The 19,993-nt window shown below is 38.1% G+C and overlaps 1 protein-coding gene across 1 annotated transcript in view; it reads right to left on the bottom strand.

Annotated features, from left to right (window-relative positions):
* Positions 1–19,993, bottom strand: part of PDZRN3 (PDZ domain containing ring finger 3) — a 214,596-nt gene that overhangs the window by 181,590 nt on the left and 13,013 nt on the right. Inside the window, exons 2-3 of the mRNA XM_083354278.1 lie at positions 17,934–18,020; positions 10,598–10,705 (exon numbers count right to left, since the gene is read on the bottom strand). Of these exons, the coding sequence (XP_083210404.1) occupies positions 10,598–10,705; positions 17,934–18,020 (195 nt within the window). The remainder of the gene's footprint in view (positions 1–10,597; positions 10,706–17,933; positions 18,021–19,993) is intronic.

Genomic DNA, 19,993 nt, shown 5'->3' on the forward strand with positions numbered 1-19,993 from the left:
GAATCTTGAGTGCCGTGTAGCAGAGTGAGCGCCTGTTACTCGTCCCAGCTTCTGTCAACCTAGCAGTTCAAAAGCACGTAAAAATGCAAGTAGAAAAATAGGGACCACTAAGTTGGGAAGGTAACAGTGTTCTGTGTGCCTTTGGCATCTAGTCATGCCGGCCACATGACCACGGAGATGTCCTCGGACAAGCGCTGGCTCTTCGGCTTTGAAACGGAGATGAGCACCGGCCCCTAGAGTCGGAAATGACTAGCACGCATTTACCTTTACCTTTACCTATAGCTAAACATTTTAAACTTTTAAAAACTTTTTTTCTGCATATCAGCCACCCAGACTCACTCAATAGAGACATGGGAGGCATATTCATTTAATAAATAAATATTGCTTATATATCTCTGTTTCTTGACTTAAAATAACCACTGTTTTCTAAATATGTTTCTTTGACTATTTTGTTTCATCAATCATTGACTTTACAGTAATTTTCTTAGCACAGAATTCTGATAAATGAAAAAATAACACAATTTACAACCTAAACTTCACTGTGGCCAAAATACTGCTATCTACTGAGCTATGTAGCTTGATTTCACAACAAAATTCAAATAGTTGTCCATCCAATTTATAATAGCTAAGTCCTCTTGTTCTTTGTTTTAACAAGTACTCTTTGCATAACATCATTTCTCCTTTTTAATAATCTAGATAAAAGATTATAAATCATAATCTAGATCTCAAGAAAGTGCCTTCATTATTCTGAACGTAAGTAAAACTATTAACTATTGCTCTCATTTCGTGCCTCCTTCCCCAATGTCTCCTAGTCTGCCAGGAGCATAATAATGCCAGGAATTCTTTTTCTTTGACACAATTTTTTTTTCCCTGCAGTCCTTTCCATGTGGTATAACTGCAAAAGGAAAGGAATGTAGACTCTATGCTGTTTTTATATCACTGCTGAATAAATCCCCATGGTCTGTGGGTGATGATCCTAAAGAAACCAGAAAGGAAACCTACTAATGAAGATATGGGAGAGCCTATAAGAAACTGGTTTATAGGGCTGTGGGGGAGGGAGCTGAAAATGGCTGATACTTGTGAATAAAACCTAACAGAAATGAGGTTTCCTTGCCCTGGAAGCTAAAATACCAGGCATTAGGAAATGGAAAACAACTGCAAAGAAGACAATATAGATCTAGCAATCATTCAGATGCATTTTCTTCTTTTTTTCAGAATATAGCTGGACCTCATCTTATAACAACTCATTTAGTGACCATTCAAAGTTACAATGGCAGAGGGAAAAAGCGATTTCACAGTTACAACCTTTGTAGCATCCCCATGATTATGTGATCAAAATTCAGATACTTGCCAAACTGGTTCATACTTATGACGTTTGCTGTGTCCCAAGATCACGTCACCACTTTTGCAACCATTTGACAAGTAAAGTCAATGGGGTTGACTAACTTATCAGGTTGCGAACTTATCAACTGCAGTGATTCACTTAACAATTGTGGCAAGAAAGGTCATAAAATGGGGTAAAACTCACTTAACAAATGTCTTAGCAACAGAAATTTTGGGCTCAGTTGTGGTCATAAGTCAAGGACCACATGTAAATGCTTTGTTATTTGTGTTATTTATATATTTGGTGACTACATTTTTCTCCTCTCCATAAGGTTTGCTTTTAAAAAACTCTAAACCCTAACAAGGTGTAGCAGCAATATTGAGAAACAGAGGAACTTGAGGCTGGTGTGCCATCAACTTCTAGGGACCATGTAGATAGAGTTTCTCTATGAGTTGTGGCTGGACTCACACAAAATACTTGATTAAAATTAACTTTGTTGGTTTAAGGTTGAGTGAATCATGTGAATAGAGGCAATCACACAAAGCTAAATAAAACAACTGCAGAAAACATTTTTAAGAAAATCAGCTTCAGTAGAACAATGTCCTATAAGCCTTTGTACAGATGCAGAGGTGGGATGGACAATGTTGGCTTGGTTTCTTGCACTAAATATTCTATTTCTCACACTTTTTAAAGTTTCCGAAAGTCCAGCTTAGGTAGATTATTTTGGCTTTGCTTCCCCAGGAACTAAGCTGACAACAATCTATACTTACCAAGCCAAAGGCTTGTTCATGTCAGTATAAGAAGCAATAAAAGGAAGCTGAATGAGAAGTACAGGAAAGGGATCTTTGTCTATTTCTCTAGGTTAAGAGTAGACATACGTCCATATAAACTTCTGTAAACAGACATGATCAATAACACAGAATCTCAGAGAAATTCTTTCATTACTACACCACATTTGAAAGCACTTAAACTAACAAGAAAAGGTTTCACTGTTAATATTGTCAGCCGGTTATCATTTATATTTATGGAGGGATGTCATAACAATTCTATAAACTTGCTAGAGCACATTGCAGTTTAAAACTATGCCTATTATTTCACTGCGATCTGTTTTAAAACAATAAAGAATAACATGAATAATGACATGAAGCTGCTATAATACCAGCTCCTAATTTTGTATAATAGTCAGTGAATTGTGGATTTCTTCAAAGCTGCTTCAAAACATTGAGTCGTAGGCTCCAAAGGACTACACCTCAAAAAGGGGTCCTGCATATGGATTCAAGCACTGCTGAATTCTTGTACTTATTAAGGGCTTTCATTTTCAACAAGGACAGAGACGATATGAAACCAAGTGTATTGTCACGTTATTTTTACACCAATTTCAAAAATGAACCGTTTCAAAGCAATGCATTCCACATGCTTGAAGGACAACAACGAAAGACCTACTATTGGAACAGAAGACATCCTTTCCAAAATGTCTTGTTGTATGGTTATTCTGTTCAATTTTTGCTCCCTCCTTATCATCTATTCCTATCAAGTTAGCCATTTGCATGCCTCCTACCTCAGTGCTATATATACTAATGTACCCCTTTCTCAAACTGGTATCCTTTAATTGTATTGAATTGCATCTCCCTAATCCAGAGGTAGGCAACCTCGGCTCTTTTATGACTCATGGACTTCAACTCCCAGAATTCTGGGAGTTGAAGTCCATGAGTCATAAAAGAGCCGAGGTTGCCTACCCATGCCCTAATCTTTACTTACCAAACAATGAAAATCTCTTTTTAATACTTAACGTTCAATGTCTATTGAAAGGCTAAACCAGGAGACCGTGAATTTAGTCCTGCCTGGGCACAAAGCTAGCTGAGTGACCTTGGACCAGTCACTTTCTCTCAGCCCTAGGAATGAGGCAATGGCAAACCACTTCTGAAAAACCTGTCCAAGAAAACTGCAGTTTCCGAGAACTGGACCAAACTGAATGGGAAAAAAGTCACAAAAGTGCAATAGGCTTCTGAATGGAATACAAAAGCAATGATCACTTCGGCAAAAATCTATACAAAAGGCTGAAGAAAATTCAGGAGTCTCTTTATATATTGCTGTAAGTACATAGATGATCCCATGTTTTAAAATAAAATGAAACCACTTTTTGAATAGGAACACTTTCAATATTCAATAACTTTTCCGCTGATCCACATTAATTTTATTCTAATCACTTCATACAACTGACATAGTAATTTACTGCATATGTGAGACATTAAGTGTGATTATATCTAATTGTCTACTTATTGTGTTGTGCATGAGCTCCAAAATAGTACCATAGATGACTTTTCCAAAACCTGGTTTACTCCAGATGTGTTTTCCACAGTGGCTGAGATTGAAGAGAATTGTGGTCCAACGCATCTGGAAAGCACTGTGTTGCTATAGCATCTTTAAAATAACATCCAGACCCACAAATTAACATCCAAAAGTTAAATCATGATAGTTTTACTTACCTAAAATTGAAGGAATAAAACCAGAAGTAGAAGAACTGAATCTTATTTTTTTAAAGTAAAGTCAATATCTTGGACTCAAGCTGAGAAACACAACTCAGCAGAATTTACATCCTTTTTGGAACTGTTCACAAGCATTTAATCTAATTCTGAACAGGATGAAAATGTGAACAACATACACATAATTATGTGTAAAAACCACTGGAAGAAATATGTTTGTAATTTAATTTTTGTATTTCATTTTTTTAAATTAATTGTCTGAACTGAAATTCATCTTCTCCCTGTATTCTTATTATTACCTCTTTCTTTAAATGATATTTTATTTTGAATTAAATGATAAATGATAAATGATAAAATTATATTCTGTATAAACATGATATACTTTTTCATGTGAACATTTTTTATAAGCAAATATACTCAGTTTGTGCGTGTATATATGCACCTTTTAAGTCACTGACTCCTAGAATAGTTTTCCTAATAAGGTGTTTCACAGGCAGTTTGCCACTGTCTCCTTCTGAGGGATGAGAGAAAGTGACTGGCTCAAGATCACCCAGCTGACTTTGTGTCCAAAATGGGACAAGAATTCCCAGTCCACCAGTTTCCAGCCCAACATCTTAAACGCTACAGCAAACCTTTTCTCATGCTCACTATAGATTTATTATTTAAATCTCCAAACTATTTGTATATGCACATGCTTACAGTTCATAATATTCAATCAAATTTGCATAAACCAAGGAATAATATATTTTAAAACAATGATTGGAATGAAAGAACTATCCTGGATTCAACAGATCATTCTTGGAAGAATTTCGACATTCCACCTCCAGACTACACAACAGCACAAGGGTAAAGATAGTTTCACTATGTTCCCCCCTCCCCCCCAAAAAAACCCAAAAGGCATTCCTAAGAAAAAGCAATTCCTGTTCTTTCTGCAATCTCCAGATATTGCAACATCTACTGTTCAGACTTTTTATTTTTTCTTATCAACAATTGTTAAGTCTGGAATGTTTATGTGGTAGATGCTTATCTGTTGAATTCTGCTATTATTATTAATTTATTTAGTATATTAGTTAAAACATTTTAACCCTAAGTTAGATGAATAGATGGCCAAACACTCAGATAGATTTGCCATATGGATTTATGTGATGTGTTTTGGAAACTTCCTTGATTGTATTCGTTGTTTCTTTTATCTGATTTCTGATCAAAGACGGCAATGAAATGTCAGTCTTGCATTCTATTTCGCCTCAAAGAGAACGGATCCAGAATAAGCAAATGTTCAATAGAAAACTATGCTTGTGTTACAGGAAATGAGATAGATGAGACAGACAGACAGGTAGATAGATATAGACAGACAAAATCATTTTCAGAATTCACAAGACTATGCATATTTTATATTATAATAAACAAATTGCTGTCTCCCTTAGGAATATATATAAAAGAAATCAAACCTTCAACAAAATGATACTGTTCAACATTGCAGCTAGAGGGCCATACTTTTATCAGTGTTTCCTTCCACCAAGATTTTTTATTCCCCACTGTTTTCTGGACATGGATTTCTATTTCAGTTACATGGGCAACATGATTCAGACTGAATAGTAGTAAGAAATTAAATAATGATCAACAAACATAGTCTTAAAAATAAAAAAACCTGAAATTCCAAGTATACTTTTGGTTGGAGATATAAAGCAATTCACTAATACCCATTCTACAAATTAAGCCCTTGTATTAATAATAATAATCATCATCATGATCATCATCATCATCATCATCATCATCATCATCTTTAAAAATGAGCAAGTCAAGATCCTGTGGGACATTCGGATTCAAACAGAAAAACATCTGGCCCAAAACACACCTGATATCCCTTTTCTGGAAAAGAAAAAAGTCTGGTTCATTGATATTGCAATACCAAGTGATGAACGAATTGAAGAGAAACAGCTAGAAAAAAATAACAAAATAATGTGATTTGCAAATTGAAGTTGACCGATTGTGGAGGAAGAAATCAACAGTTGTTCCAATAGTAATAGGAGCTCTTGCAGCAATTCCTAAAGGGCTGCCTAGATACATGGAAATTTTGAACTTATTACACTTGAATATCCTGACTTTGCAAAAAATAAATAAATCACCCTACTTGTAATTGCTCCAATGCCACCTTAACAGCTTTTAGGGCCTTGGTTAGGAGCAGAATTGTTAAGTTTTTACCAGTCCCAGACTGTGAATTGAATTGAAGATTAAATGTTAAATAATAAGTAGTAGAAGTACAAAACGCTTCATAGCACTTACACTTAAAAAAAGCAAACTTCTCTTTCATTTGGCAAGCTTGTTTTTTACAGGTTTGATCTGTTATGCTTCATAGTTATTTCCAATTTACTCTGTTCTTCAAAGCTGTCACAGAGGCATAGAACATTAGATATTCTGAGCATCTTATTTATCTATGTGTTTCTTTTTCATTTGAGATCATTGAAAGGGAACCCTATTTCAAAACCTTATGGAAGTTGCATACCCTTGGCCAGGGGTCGGCAACCTCGGCTCTTTTATGACTCGTGGACTTCAACTCTCAGAATTCCTGAGCCAGCATAGCTGGCTCAGGAATTCTGGGAGTTGAAGTCCACGAGTCATAAAAGAGCCGAGGTTGCCGACCCCTGCCCTTGGCTCACAGGTCAATGAAACTCCATGGATTTTCTATTAAGATCAGCATGAAATCGAATTTTGTTCATTTCTGAAAGCTGTTCAACTACTGGCTGCTACATTTAGTATATAAAGTATTTTACTGCTATATACTGGCTGCTACATTTAGTATATAAAGTATTTTACAAGACAGGTGTTTTAGCCTACTGGTATATTTAGAAATAAACTGCTGAATATGACCAGCAATTGTTTTAAAATTTGTATTTAATAAACCATTTCTTTTCTTTTCTTTTCTTTTTTGTGCTGGCTACTGTCTAAAGGATAATAATGTTTCCATGTGGTTGTTAAATATAAAAACTCTTCTCTTTCTTGTTTCTCACTTCAAAAGTCACAGTGAAAGCAATCTTTAAGAATGGTCCAACCTACAGCAAAAATAGCTTATCCTGTTCTCTTTCAGGCCTACATATTTTTCTTGTTATAAACCTATTATTTTTCTGTTTCATCATTGGCCAGTTTGCAACATCCTGATTTTAGCTGAGACACACTGTAAGCATGCTGTACATTTTGCAAACACTGTTAAGAACTCAAAGACAATCTTTCACACTGCATTTTTTTCCCCAGATCATGAAATGAACACAAAATATTTAACTAGAATACAACACTGAAATATAAAGAGCCTTTTTTGATTTCTGCTAATAAATCTCTCTGTAATGTAACTCTGTGAAATATGGTATCATTTCTATTATTAGATCTGGTATTCCCTAACTAGGCAGGGGTTCCTCAAAATCAGCCTTCTATTTCTATAATTCTACATACAGGTAGTGTGAGGGTTGCCATGTATTCGATTCAATATACAGGGTTGATTTAAGGAACACATATACAGCTTGACATTGTTTCCTCATCAAATCTTCTCAGAGCATTTCTCATTTCCAAGCATGTTCCACAGAATCAGATTTCTTCTCCAGCATGTAGAACTCTAATTCTCTCCAGCTTGGATTCCAAATGCTTCAAGTCAAATCAAGTTCTTTACAATCAACTCAAAGTTTGGGAATTGCCTTCTACTCTTGGTGATTTTCTCTCTTTTTTTGAGGAGGGAGTATGGATGTGAATATATGTGATGGGGATGCAGCAAGCCTAGGTACATTATTCAAGATGGATCTCCCCAAAACTCTGGCTTGGTTTCCCTTGGCAATCTTCATATAGTGAGTTGTTGTTAACAGCCATTTCACTCTTTCAGAGCATGAATAAGCCAGCACATGCATCTTCTTCTCATATCTCGTCCTAACCCTGGTGAATTGCAATTCAAATATTTAAAAGATAACAATCCTTAGTGTTCCACAATACACAATGTTCTCCACCTTTTACAGTTACAGTAATCACTGATGCCCAGATCAATAATTATAAATTAATAAACTTTAATTCCGCAGTGGAAGAAACCTGTATCTACTGATTAATAACTATAGTGTGACACCACTCTTTATCTGTTTCACATTCTTTCTAGCAGAACAAGGTCACCTTTGAAACATATCTTTGCCTCTCAGACATTAAGATTGGATTGTATTTGAGAGTCCAGATAACGTTAATGTGTTTGGACATTAAAGAGATAAAATACAGTTCAAACGTTCAACCATCATAGATGTCCTCATCCTACTAAGCTATCACAATTTCAGAAGATAACTTGCATAGGCATCCAGAGCCTTTTAAATCTCAAGATTTGTGCAGGCTGGAGACATCAACAAAATTAATGATAATTCTGTTATAGTATCTGATCTCTCCCACTTATTCTACCAAAATTATTCTGTAGCTATAAAGCAACTAATCCCAGTGTCTGGATATGCTATTCCTACTTTGGACTCATGTATTGAACCTCATTAGAGGAAGTTAAATCTTATAAATTTGTAAATAGATCATTAGCATACACTACATGGTACTTATAGAAGTGTGCCTTATTTTTTATTTTTATTCTGAAAGTAAGGATTCTAATCTGAATTATGACAGAGAAAGGATTAATTCTTCCCTCCAGACAAAAATGGTTATTAGGATCACAGTGAAACTCCATTTGTATTTCAGTTTTAATCTAACTACATATAACCAGATTAGAACTGACACACATATATCCACTCAGAGAGATATAATACACAAAGTATATTGCTTCATATAAATGGTTTTTTTTCATTATTAGTCATAAAAATGGGACAAGATCCTAACAATAAAAGACACAACCACTTCTAATTGCCACAACACTGTCTTCTCATCCTATTTTAAGTTATGACAAAACGTCTTAGATGACATTAATTTGTTACGTGTTGTTTAGGAAGATAAACTGAAAATGAGTGAGGTTGAAATCCAAACAGGCAAAGGGGTTTCAAATCTGCCATGGACATATATCCTGTACCTCTTGGTGACTCTTATAAGGAGCTGTCTGTCCCTTGTCTCTAGTAGCTACATGTGGGTATATCTTGCTGTCAACTATGTAAGGCAGACATGTCAAACACAAGGCCCGGGGGCCGGATCCAGCCCGCAAAGTGATCTCATGTGGCCCGCGATGCCATCCTGGAAACAGTGAGGGAACGCCCCCCACTGCCTTGGCCCTGGCCCAGAGACCCTCCTCCTGCCGGAGACCCTCAGATCTGTCCCACTCCTGCCCAGGCCCCCATAGGCACCTTTGATGCCAATGATGTAGAGCTGGCCACGCCCACCCAGTAGGCCATACGCACTCTGGCCACGCCCACCCAGTAGGCCACGCCCACCCTGGCCATACCCACCTGGCCCCCTGAGGGCAACCGCAATGCTGATGCGGCCCTCAATGAAATTGAGTTTGACACCCCTGATGTAAGGCCTCTGGAAATCAAGTGAGTGTTTTCTTTTCCTTGAGACATTGTGACCAAAATGCAGGTCTAAGTGGCTGCTAATAAGTCAGCAATCATGCCTGTGCTGCACCTGAAGTTTATTATTTATTCTTTTAGATCTAAACCTGCCACTCTTCTAGAAAATCAAAACCATGAGATCCAGTTTTTACAGAGAGATGTCGAAGTCATTATAAGCTTCATAAGATTTATAAAAGTTAGTGGAGAAAGACTGTATGAATATTCCTTCTCTCTCTTCCAAATAGCCTGTTTTGTAACTTTACAACAGACATTATTTTAGAATTGCCTTTCTCTTTTTCAGCCTCCATTGCATCTTTAATCAGGCTTTTCCAAGCATAACTAGTTCTATCTTTAACAAAAGCACAGTAAGTACATAATAAATTTATTTTATGTATGCAGAAAACAAAAAGTCTATATATTGCTTTCTGACAATAGAAAATCCATTGCAGCTGCTTATTGCACATTTTAAAAACATGAGGGCAAAGGAATTCCAGGACTTGAAGAAACTGGATGCTTCACTGCTGTCTTTGGCCCAAATGCAAAAGTCCCTTTTTGCTTTTTTTTTTTTGAAAAGAAAAAAAACTATAGTCCAGTAATGCTTCCACTTTTACAACAATTTTAAAAATACAGATCTTAAGAAAATCAACAATGGAATGTGATTTGCAATTAATTGTTTATTTTTCCATTAATCTAACTTTCTCCTTCAAAAAATAAGAAGAGCTTTAAAACCATCTTAAGAAAGGAGCACAACAATAAAAACTATTTTTTTCAAACAATCAAGACATTAGGGAAATGGAAAAAAATTCCAAAACGAGCATCCAGTAACTCTTTAAGGGATTTCTTAGGAAAGCTCACCCTAATGTGTTCGCATACTCACTTAAGAGAGGCATCTGTCCTTTATCAACTGTTTGAAACATTTTGGTCTTCTTGGGAAAAAAAAAGTCTTGGAAACCAAGCTAAATAAAGTCACAGTTTTCACAACAAATATTTGCCCTCACATATGGTTTTAACTAAACCACTTGCGTGTCTCCATCAGCTTCAAAAGAAATAACTGCAGCATACCAAGTAGATGCTAGCTCTTCAGAATATCAGGACAAGCACATACCTTCCATAATCTGCTTTCTATAATTAGATAACAACTATACCTAAAGCCCAGAAGGTCAACGTTGAAACAGTCAAACATGTTTCAGCTGCCTTCGCTTCCCGCCTCTGCTGCTCATGTCACCATTCTCCTGGATTGGAAATGCTTGTTATATTTTATAATACAGAATGAGGATTGGACCAAGTGTTCTTACTTCAATAATCTGGTCATGAATCTGGAGTCCTCCTTCCTTGGCTGCAGGTCCACTGTCGGCTATTTTAGAGACAAAGATTCCTTCACTAGTTGGGCCATCTTGATTGTCCTTTAAGCAAAGCAAAGAAAAAGAATGCAAACAGCACTTAGGAGTGAAGGAAACTGAAGTCATAGCAATGCTCACTATTTAAACATGGAATGCCATGTGGATGCTAGAGGACATTGCTGATCAGCACCATGGGAATGCAGATCTTCTCTAGGTAAATGCTAAATTATACAGTTTGTGTATAATTTGGAATAGATACCTTGGATGCTCCTGATAAGCACCGGAGGAAGAAATACAATAGGGCTAAGTGCCCAAGATGCCTCTGACCCTGCCCACATCTACAAATATAAGAAATGGATTTGCAAAGCATAACTTGTAGTCTAGCTAAAATACCCATTCATAAAGTGGAAACTTTTTAACATGAATAGCACATAAAAGCAAATTAAGGTCTTACATTTTTAAAAGTTCTACTTCCAGCATTCTTGTCTAAACATTTTGCTGATTGTTAAGAGGTTTTCCAATATGTATCATTGTAATATGAGGGGAGGAAATGATAATACTATGCTCATTTAGCTCACTGTTCTAATTAGGGACGCAGTGGCTCAGTGGGTTAGGACGCTGAGCTTGTTGATCAGAAGGTCGGCAGTTTGGCGGGTCAAATCCCGAGTGCCGCATAACAGAGTGAGTGCCTGTTACTCGTCCCAGCTTCTGCCAACCTAGCAGTTCGAAAGCACGTAAAAAATGCAAGTAGAAAAATAGGGACCACTACGGTGGGAAGGTAACAGCGTTCCATGCGCCTTTGGCGTCTAGTCATGCCGGCCACATGACCACGGAGACGTCCTCAGACAAGCGCTGGCTCTTCAGCTTTGAAACGGAGATGAGCACCGGCCCCTAGAGTTGGAAACGACTACCACGCATGTGTGGGGGAACCTTTACCTTTACCTCTAATTAATGGAAGACATTGCCTTTTCTTTTAACAGGGCTCCTTTGCTTCAGTGATGTTGACGAATGCATATTACTCCATAGCATGGAGACATCCTATTTGTTGATGACCAGCTGGAATTTGCTTTTTTCAGTAGGTAGTTTATTTAAAGCTTTTAAACATCCCCTTTTTAATGCAAGGAGAGTCGTCTTCCATGTTTTTAAAACCTAAAGCTGTAACAGAACTTTATATAAATGTTGTTTGTAATATCCAATTTAATTTTTTAAAGATAGAAGAGAATATTTGTAACTCGGGGTTGAAGTGTGTGTGCAGTCCTTGATTTCCTCTGAGCTTGACTGTTTTCTTGCATATATTTTATTACCAAACTAGGCAACATCATGAATGCCCAACTGATGATGTTACCAGTTTGGTACTGAAATGTTTGCAAGAAAACAACCAAGCTCAGAGAGCATCAACAACCCAACAATTTTGTACAAGCTATCAATGTTTTTCATTTACTTGTTTATTTATTAAATGTATATATGCCACCATCTCACTGTCAAGCTATAATTTCACTTAGTTGAAAAATGGAAATTTAAATGGTTAACAAACCTCCTAATAGCACATTATATTGTAGGATGCCCAGGAATAAGGAAATATATGGCATATAAATTTAATAATAACTAACTAAATAGAAATATTTATACTTCAGGATGTACATGAACACTTGACAGAAATATTTTCATCAAATTCCTTAACAAAGTTAGGAGTGTTCTTACAAGCAAAATCATCTGTATACCTCACATATTGTCAGATAATATGGAGTCTGCAAAATTTGTTACAATATAGGAGCCCATAAATGTAAAATATTTTAATAATATTCAAAACAATTATAGAAAATTACAAGCAAAAATCATAGTGAAAATTGATGTCATCTAATCAATAGTCTTCTTAAGCAGAAAAATAAACAGATTATTAATACAAAACATCCAGATATCCTAAAAAAAATTCTTATGCATATCCTATTGGAAATCTGGCATGTAATAAATAGCAGGTCCAACTGCTTTACAATTTTGTATGTAAGATTATAATAAGAAAAAGGCTATACATTATCACACACACACACACATATGTGTGTGTTTGTGTGTGTTTTAAATATTTGTCAAGTCATTTGAATATGCCTTGCTAATTAACTCTTTCTTTCCTGTTTGGCCTAACTCAAGGCTATCCACAGGATATAGTCACAACTTATGACAGCTCATTATTCAAATTGCTAATAAAGCCTCCCTAAAATTCTTTATTAGCAATTTGAAGTAAGAAAGACCACACCCCCTCTGGCAGTTTAAAAAAGAAGAAAAAACAGCCACTACCACACACTTCTCCCAGAAGAATGAAGCTGAAGCCACCAGCCTTAGGATGACGGATGAGATTTCGTCAAAACGTTGCCCTGATACCTCCAATTCTACGTGGGAAAAAACCTGAATGACCAAAGATCTACATACAAATACCCGCGAAATATATATATATGGATCTTTGGTCATTCGGGTCTTTTCCCGCGTAGAATTGACGGTGTAGGAGCAACGTTTCGATGGAATCCCATCCGTCATCCTCAGGCTGGTGGCTTCAGCTTCCTTCTTCTGGGAGAAGCATGTGGTAGTGGCTGTTTGTTCCTCTTTTTTAAACTGTCAGAGGGGGTGTGTTCTGTGGGTGGAGGTGTGCTCTGATTGGGTGGGGGATTAAGTGTGTTCTGATTGGGTGGAAGTGTGTTTTGAATGGTGGGGGTGTTCTGATTGGGTGGGGGTGTGTTTTGAGTGGATGGGCTGGTCTCAGCTGCCAGCCTATATATATATCAGAACAAGATATATATATATATATCTGATATATATATCAGAACAAGAAATCCGAACACTGGGATAAGGTGGAAAACTAAAACAGTTTTATTAAAAATCAAGCTTTCGTTGGCTAACTACCAACGTCATCAGGATGAAATCATCGGAGTGGGGAGACTACATTTATATTATCAGCGTTTCTGCACTCCACTCATAGAGAGCGTCACTGCTCTGTTTGTTTCAACTGGCCGTATTCTTTCGAGTTGCCTCGCATTCATTCCTATGGAATGTGATTTTCTCTGAGTGTCTGCTGTCGGAAGGGGATTACTGTCAGTCCTATTAGCTATAGTCATTGCTCTTGTCATTGCCTGTTTTCATGCTGGAGGCTCTAAATAGTTGTTCTTCCTCTTTTTACATTCCACGGTGGGGGGTGATTGTGTAATTATGCAGTTCTGGTCTTGGGTTGACGGAGCACTCTGTGAGTGCTTGCGTTGTCTGCATTCTTGTCGTGCGTGCCGCTTCTCTTCCCAACCCCTGAAGGCTTGATACACAGCGGGGAGATCAATATGGTGATTGATCAAGGAGTGGTCAGAGAACCAAGCTTCCTTGAATAACCCTTGGTGTTATCACAGGCCGCGGGTCGGCAACCCGTGGCTCCAGAGCTGCATGCGGCTCTTTAAGCTGTCTCCTGCAGCTCCCAGTCCTCCTCCGCCATGTGCAATTCCAGGAAAAAAAAGTGGGACTAAAAAAGTTCAATCAATCAATTCAAACTGCTCACAAAAAAAACCTTCCTGAAGTTTGAATTGATTGGTTGAACTTCTTTGGTTTGTGGAACTGCCCACAAGCCATTTGTGGGACTGCCCACAAACCTCTTTGCTTCTTCGGACTGCACATAGTGGCAGTGGAGGAAGCGGAGGAAGAGACAGGAGGACTGGGAAGGTGAGTGGGCCCTTTTTCTACCTGCTGTGTGGGTGGGGGCGGCCAGTCTCGGGGTGCCCCGGGCCTGACTCTTCCCTGCCCAGCAGGTCTCCCCTTGTCCTGCTCTGCCACCACCTCTGCTAGCTGGGGGGTCCCACCAGGGGTCTCAGAAGCTTCCCCTGTCGACCTCCACCTTTTGGCCATCCCCTTCTCTCAGCTGGCTGGCCCTAACAAAGAGGAGCCAAAGGCAGCAGCTCTGCAAGCCTCCACCACCCCCTCTGTTTGGGCCAGGCAGCTGAGAGTAGGTGGCGGCGGAGGCTTTCAGAGCTGCTGCCTTCGGCTCCTCTTCATTCAGGAGAGCAGCGAGGCTTGCAGAGCTGCTGCCTTCGGCTCCTCTCCATTCGGGCAATCCAGCCCTCTTCTCTCAGCTGCCTGGCCCGAATGAAGGGGGCGGAGGCTTGCAGAGCAATGTTCATGCCAAAGCAGGACACGTGTGCGCGGTACCATAATCGAAGCCACGCAAGGAGCCGAGCTTAGCGAAAGCACCTCCGATGCCTTTTGCTCTGCCTGAGAAGCAAAATAAAGGGTGCCAGGGTGCACACTTACGCTCAGTTGTATGTTTGGAACCCACACACTCCATTTGTAGTTGTGGTGTCCCCAGGTGGGCTCTTTATGGCTTGGCCCACCTGCCTTGCGGTAACCCACCCTTTCCTTCCCCCCCCACTATTACCCTTCTCCCCCTGTGCTCAGGTGGCCTTGGAGCCGCTGCTGGGCAATGCCATTTGTGCGCTACCGAAAGGTGGTGATCCTGGGAAACCGCTCTGCCCAGCCGGATGAAAGTGGAGGGGCTGTCCGTGGGAGGCACCATGTGGCAAGAGGTGCTAGGTGGCTGCTCTGCTGTGAGCGGTGCCTCAAGACCCGGGCGTGGGTGGGAGTTGGAAGTTCGGTGGGGAACAAAGGGAGCGCTGTGGAAAAGGGAGTCAGGCGGGCTGGGCATGTGCCAAAGCAATGGCCAGGAGGATAGCAGCGAAAAGGGGACCAAGGGAGGGGTGGCAGGTTTGCGCCATTCCTGAGCTGACCAAGTCTGGAGGGCAACTCATGAGGCATCTGGAACCTGGCGGGTGTTGCCTGGCAGAGAGGTGGGAGTGGCAGGAGTTTGCAGGCAAGGGAGGGGAGGTAGGTGAGCACCAGAACGCCATGGAGATTCCCATCTTGGTTGCCCCGTTTACTGGGCAGTGGCAGGGTGTGAAAGAGCAAGTGGTTGCACGTGTGAAGTCACAGAAGATGCTAAGCTGGAGGCAACCCTCGGATTGAGCTGCAGAGAGCTAGACGGGGGGGGCAGGGCCAGTGCATGTCTCGTCTTAGGCTCCACTCTTCGATGAAGCCTGTTGTTCTGCGCATGTGTGCGCACATTTTGCGGTTCCCAGTTTTTCCTTTTGTGAGGGAACCGGTTCCGAGTGGCTCTTTCACCATTTCAGGTTGCCGACCCCTGTCATAGGCAATCGCCTCAGCCCCCGCCAGATTGAAGGTGTGATTGTGAGTGGCCATGTGTACCCACACCTGTGAGTGTTGTTCTTGTCTTTTAATGGTGAGCTCGTGATCGTGTACACTTATCCCAGTGTTCGGATTTCTTGTTCTGATTTAAATATGCCCGGGATTCATATTTTTAGTTTGATTAAGGTGTGTGTGTATGTATGTGTGTGTGTATTAGGTACTAGGCTTGGGCAAAGAAATGTCACTTTAGGCAGTTGCATTGAGTAAGAATGAAAGAACAATTCAATAAAAGGCAATACCTCCACTCAAAAACTGTGAGACATTTCAGTGCTTTTAGCTGACACATTAGGATAAGTCACTTTGCCTGGCTGCTTTAGGTTGCTAGAAGTACTAGAAAATATATATTTTGCCAGATTGTTGGGGGCAATTAAGCTGACTTTGTAATAATGCCGCTTGGGGGTGTGTGTGTGAAAGCCCTAATAAGCAGGCATATACATAGAATGAAGGCTACTGCTAAGCTTGTAAGCCGCCCTGAGTCTTCGGAGAAGGGCGGGATATAAATGGAATAAAAATAAAAATAAAAAAATATATATATCCAAAATCTTGATGTAGAACACTGGAGAGGTTTTCAATCAATCCAGGTGAAATGTCTTTTAAGCTTTACAGAGCTTTATCTGTTATGTTTGCTTCTATTTGAAAGTCTTTTTGAAGAAACTGTTCAAGTCATACAGCAATCTTTGCCAACCTGCAGTTTTCCAGATGTAAACTCCCAGAATCCTCAATGGGCATGGGAAGTTCAGCATATGGATAAAATCAGGTTAGGAGACATTGTTTCAAAGAATTCATTTATTTATTAGATATACAGCACTCCTTTTTCTAATTTTTCTCTCAACAAGTAAGTTGAACTGAGTTATTCAGTGAATATCCATGGCAAAAGGCATGCATGCATTTGGCTCTCTCCATTTTAAACATACTAGTAGGAACTTAATGGAATTTATACCTTATCTTTTCAATAAAGAATGGTATTCAAACTGGATATCAAAAGTGACTTTTAGACAGAAATAAATTAAAACATAATAAAAACCCTATTAGGAACATATCAATAAAAAGTACAGTACCTGCTTAAACAAAGCATATTTTCTGAGGTAACGAAAATAATAAGATAGCTTGATATGACAGGTTGAATCTGCATCAGCCCAATCTGTTTAATTCCTATATGATCAAGCATTTCTAAGCTATCACCAAACATACTACATAGAAAAAACATACTACAAAATTAAGAAAACAGCATTTTTCCCCCAATGAAATACAGGTATTCCTCAACTTACAACCACAATTCAGCCCAAAATGTATGTTGCTAAGCAATACAGTTGTTAAGTGGGTTTTGCCCCCCATTTTACAAACTTTCTTGACACAGTTCTTAAGTGAACCATTGCAATAAAGTGAGTAACACAGTTGTTAAGTGAATCTGGCTTCCTCATTGATTTTGCTTGTCAGAAGGTCACAAAAGCTGATTATATGACCCCTGGAAACTGCAACCACCACAAACGTGAGCCAGATGCCAAGCATCCAAATTTTGATCACATGACCATGGGGATGCTATGATGTTCGTAAGCATGAAAAATGGTAAATTACTTTTTTCACTTATGTTGTAACTTTGAACAGTCATTGAACGAATGGTTCTAAGTTGAGGTCTACCTGTATATGCATGTGGATAATATTTTTCAGGGAAAAAATATACATGTTGCATTACACATCCTAAGTTTCTTCGGAGTAAATTCTAAGATCGCCTTCTTCTAGCAACTGCCTCTGACAGTGATATTTGTAATTACAGAATTGATGAAAAAGTAAGTTTATGACTTTTGCAGATCTGGAAAGCAAAGAAAATCTGAAGTAAGATCATAAACATATTCAAAGTTTCACCTAGCAACTGCTTTGAAAATGACAAAGGAATCCCAATGTGGTCACTAAGTGAGAACTAAATATACTTTATGTTGATTCAGGCTTGATCTTTAATTGACCTTTTTTCCTATGTTTAGAATTACAGTTTTATATATTTTATTACTTTTTCTAAAAACCTATTTTGCATAAACTTTTCCTAAGAAATATAATTTTAATATCAACATACCATACACGGACGGCCACCAATTATATTAAATCCAAGAGATCCTGAATCACGATGAAGAATAAGAGTCAATGTTTTGGTTTCTTCACCCTAGAAAAAAGCATGAAAAATCAATGTAATATTGACAGGTGTAAGATAAATTTTTCTTCATAAAAATGACTTGGAAAAACTACTAGTACTTGGTTGAAGATTAGGTTTCTACAAGTTTAAAAAATGAAGCAGTCACTAGCTTTTATTATCTTGGATTTTTTTTTTATTCTAAGAGAAAATTTTAGTGCTTATATAGGGACCTACTGACTGCATGTGTCATTTACAGAAGTAGGCATCTTCATATACATTAGTACAAGTGTTTAGCATAAAGAAAATGCAACAATGAATACTGGAATATTAATTAACTAGAAACCTTTGATGGTGGTAGCTAATGCAGCTGCAAATACAGATTACCTTCCAAAGATAAACATGAACATAGTTCTAGGAATGTAATGTACATAGTCCATATTTTCCATAAATATTCATGATGCTATGTTTTTAACTCTCTCCTTTTCCTCAAGCATTTTACTGAGATTTATTACAATCTAATTATTAATAAATCGGTAGGGAGTTATCAAAGGAAAGTGGCTGTTCCCAACTATGTTATAAACTTGATATCACAGTAAAGGACAAGGGATCAAAATTAGAGTACTTATTCTGATGGAAGAATTCCCTTTTCCATATAATTCCGGTTCTTACTAAAACATGGCAATAATGATTCCACTCTCTTATGTCCTATCAATATACAGTAGTCACAACATCAATCATTTTGACAGAAGTAAACTTGACCACACAATTCTCATTTTTGAAAATTGTGTATTGTGCTGTTTTTCTGATCAGGAAGCAATGTCTGGATAAAGTATACTTATTTAATATGACTGAAATGCCGCCTGACTCTTATCAACTCCAGTGACAATTCCCCCCCCTCGATTTACAAAATATTTTGTAATTGTTTGTATGCAGACTTTTCTAAAGTACTATGGTAATAAATACATTTTTGTCTGATAGGAAACAACAGTTAGAGAAAACTGTCATATCTAAAATATATACCATTTGTTTAATTATGAAAAAAGTGCATAGTACAATAACAAATTAGCCATGAAATTCTTCACATTGATCATGCCTGGCCCACTGTTGATCCTGTTCCTAAGTATAGGAAGGTCATATACCAGCCTTACATCCTTTAACACTGCTGAAATGGGGAGACACAGCAAGTATGTGGATTCAGCTCTAAGTGCTTGCAATTCCACTGATAAAATATCAAATATCAGGAATGGAAACAATTTCTACTTGAGACCTAAACCTGGGAGATCAGAGTTCAAGATGCACTCTAGTCAGTTGTAGTATCACCACAAAATCCTATGAAGGGCCAGTATTGTATTTCTTGGGAAAATAGGAGGATTTAAAGTTTCTTTTAATCTCCCATGAGTAATATTGGAGAATGCAACAACTGTGTCTCCCCACTAGTATATCAGGCAGTGTTCACTGTGGAATAATAAAAATGAAATCAAGCTATTATATGTGAAGGTGATATAAACTTGTAATTTTGAAGCTTCCATAAAATAAAATTAGATACAATTTAATCACCATTAATTCCTTTCATTTTTCAATAACTTTTAAAATTGAATTGTTGGTTCCATTGAAGCAAGGCATTCCTTAGTGGATATAAAGGTGCCTCCAAGTTGATAAAGCCTACTGGTTAGTTCATACATGTTTCAGCTGTGTATATTGCTAGGTATATTTTAAAAGCAAGTCACACTAAAGAAACAATCTCAAAATATTTAAAACTACCATAAAAAATCAACTGATTTAAAATATTAAATATTTCTATAGCCATGCATCTTCCCACTAATTTCAGATTGGAATTGTACCAAAACATCAACTTCTTTGATTAAGGATCAAATTACAATCTACAATTACAAATTACAATCTACTGATTAATAATTAAATATTCCTAACAGCTTTCCAAATAGGAAACAAAGATTTCAACTTAATATACCTGGTTGCTAGTGATTGCTATGATTTCAAAGGTG

Source organism: Vipera ursinii, assembly GCF_947247035.1.
Source record: "Vipera ursinii genome assembly, chromosome: 2".
In the NCBI taxonomy this organism is placed as follows: domain Eukaryota; kingdom Metazoa; phylum Chordata; class Lepidosauria; order Squamata; family Viperidae; genus Vipera; species Vipera ursinii.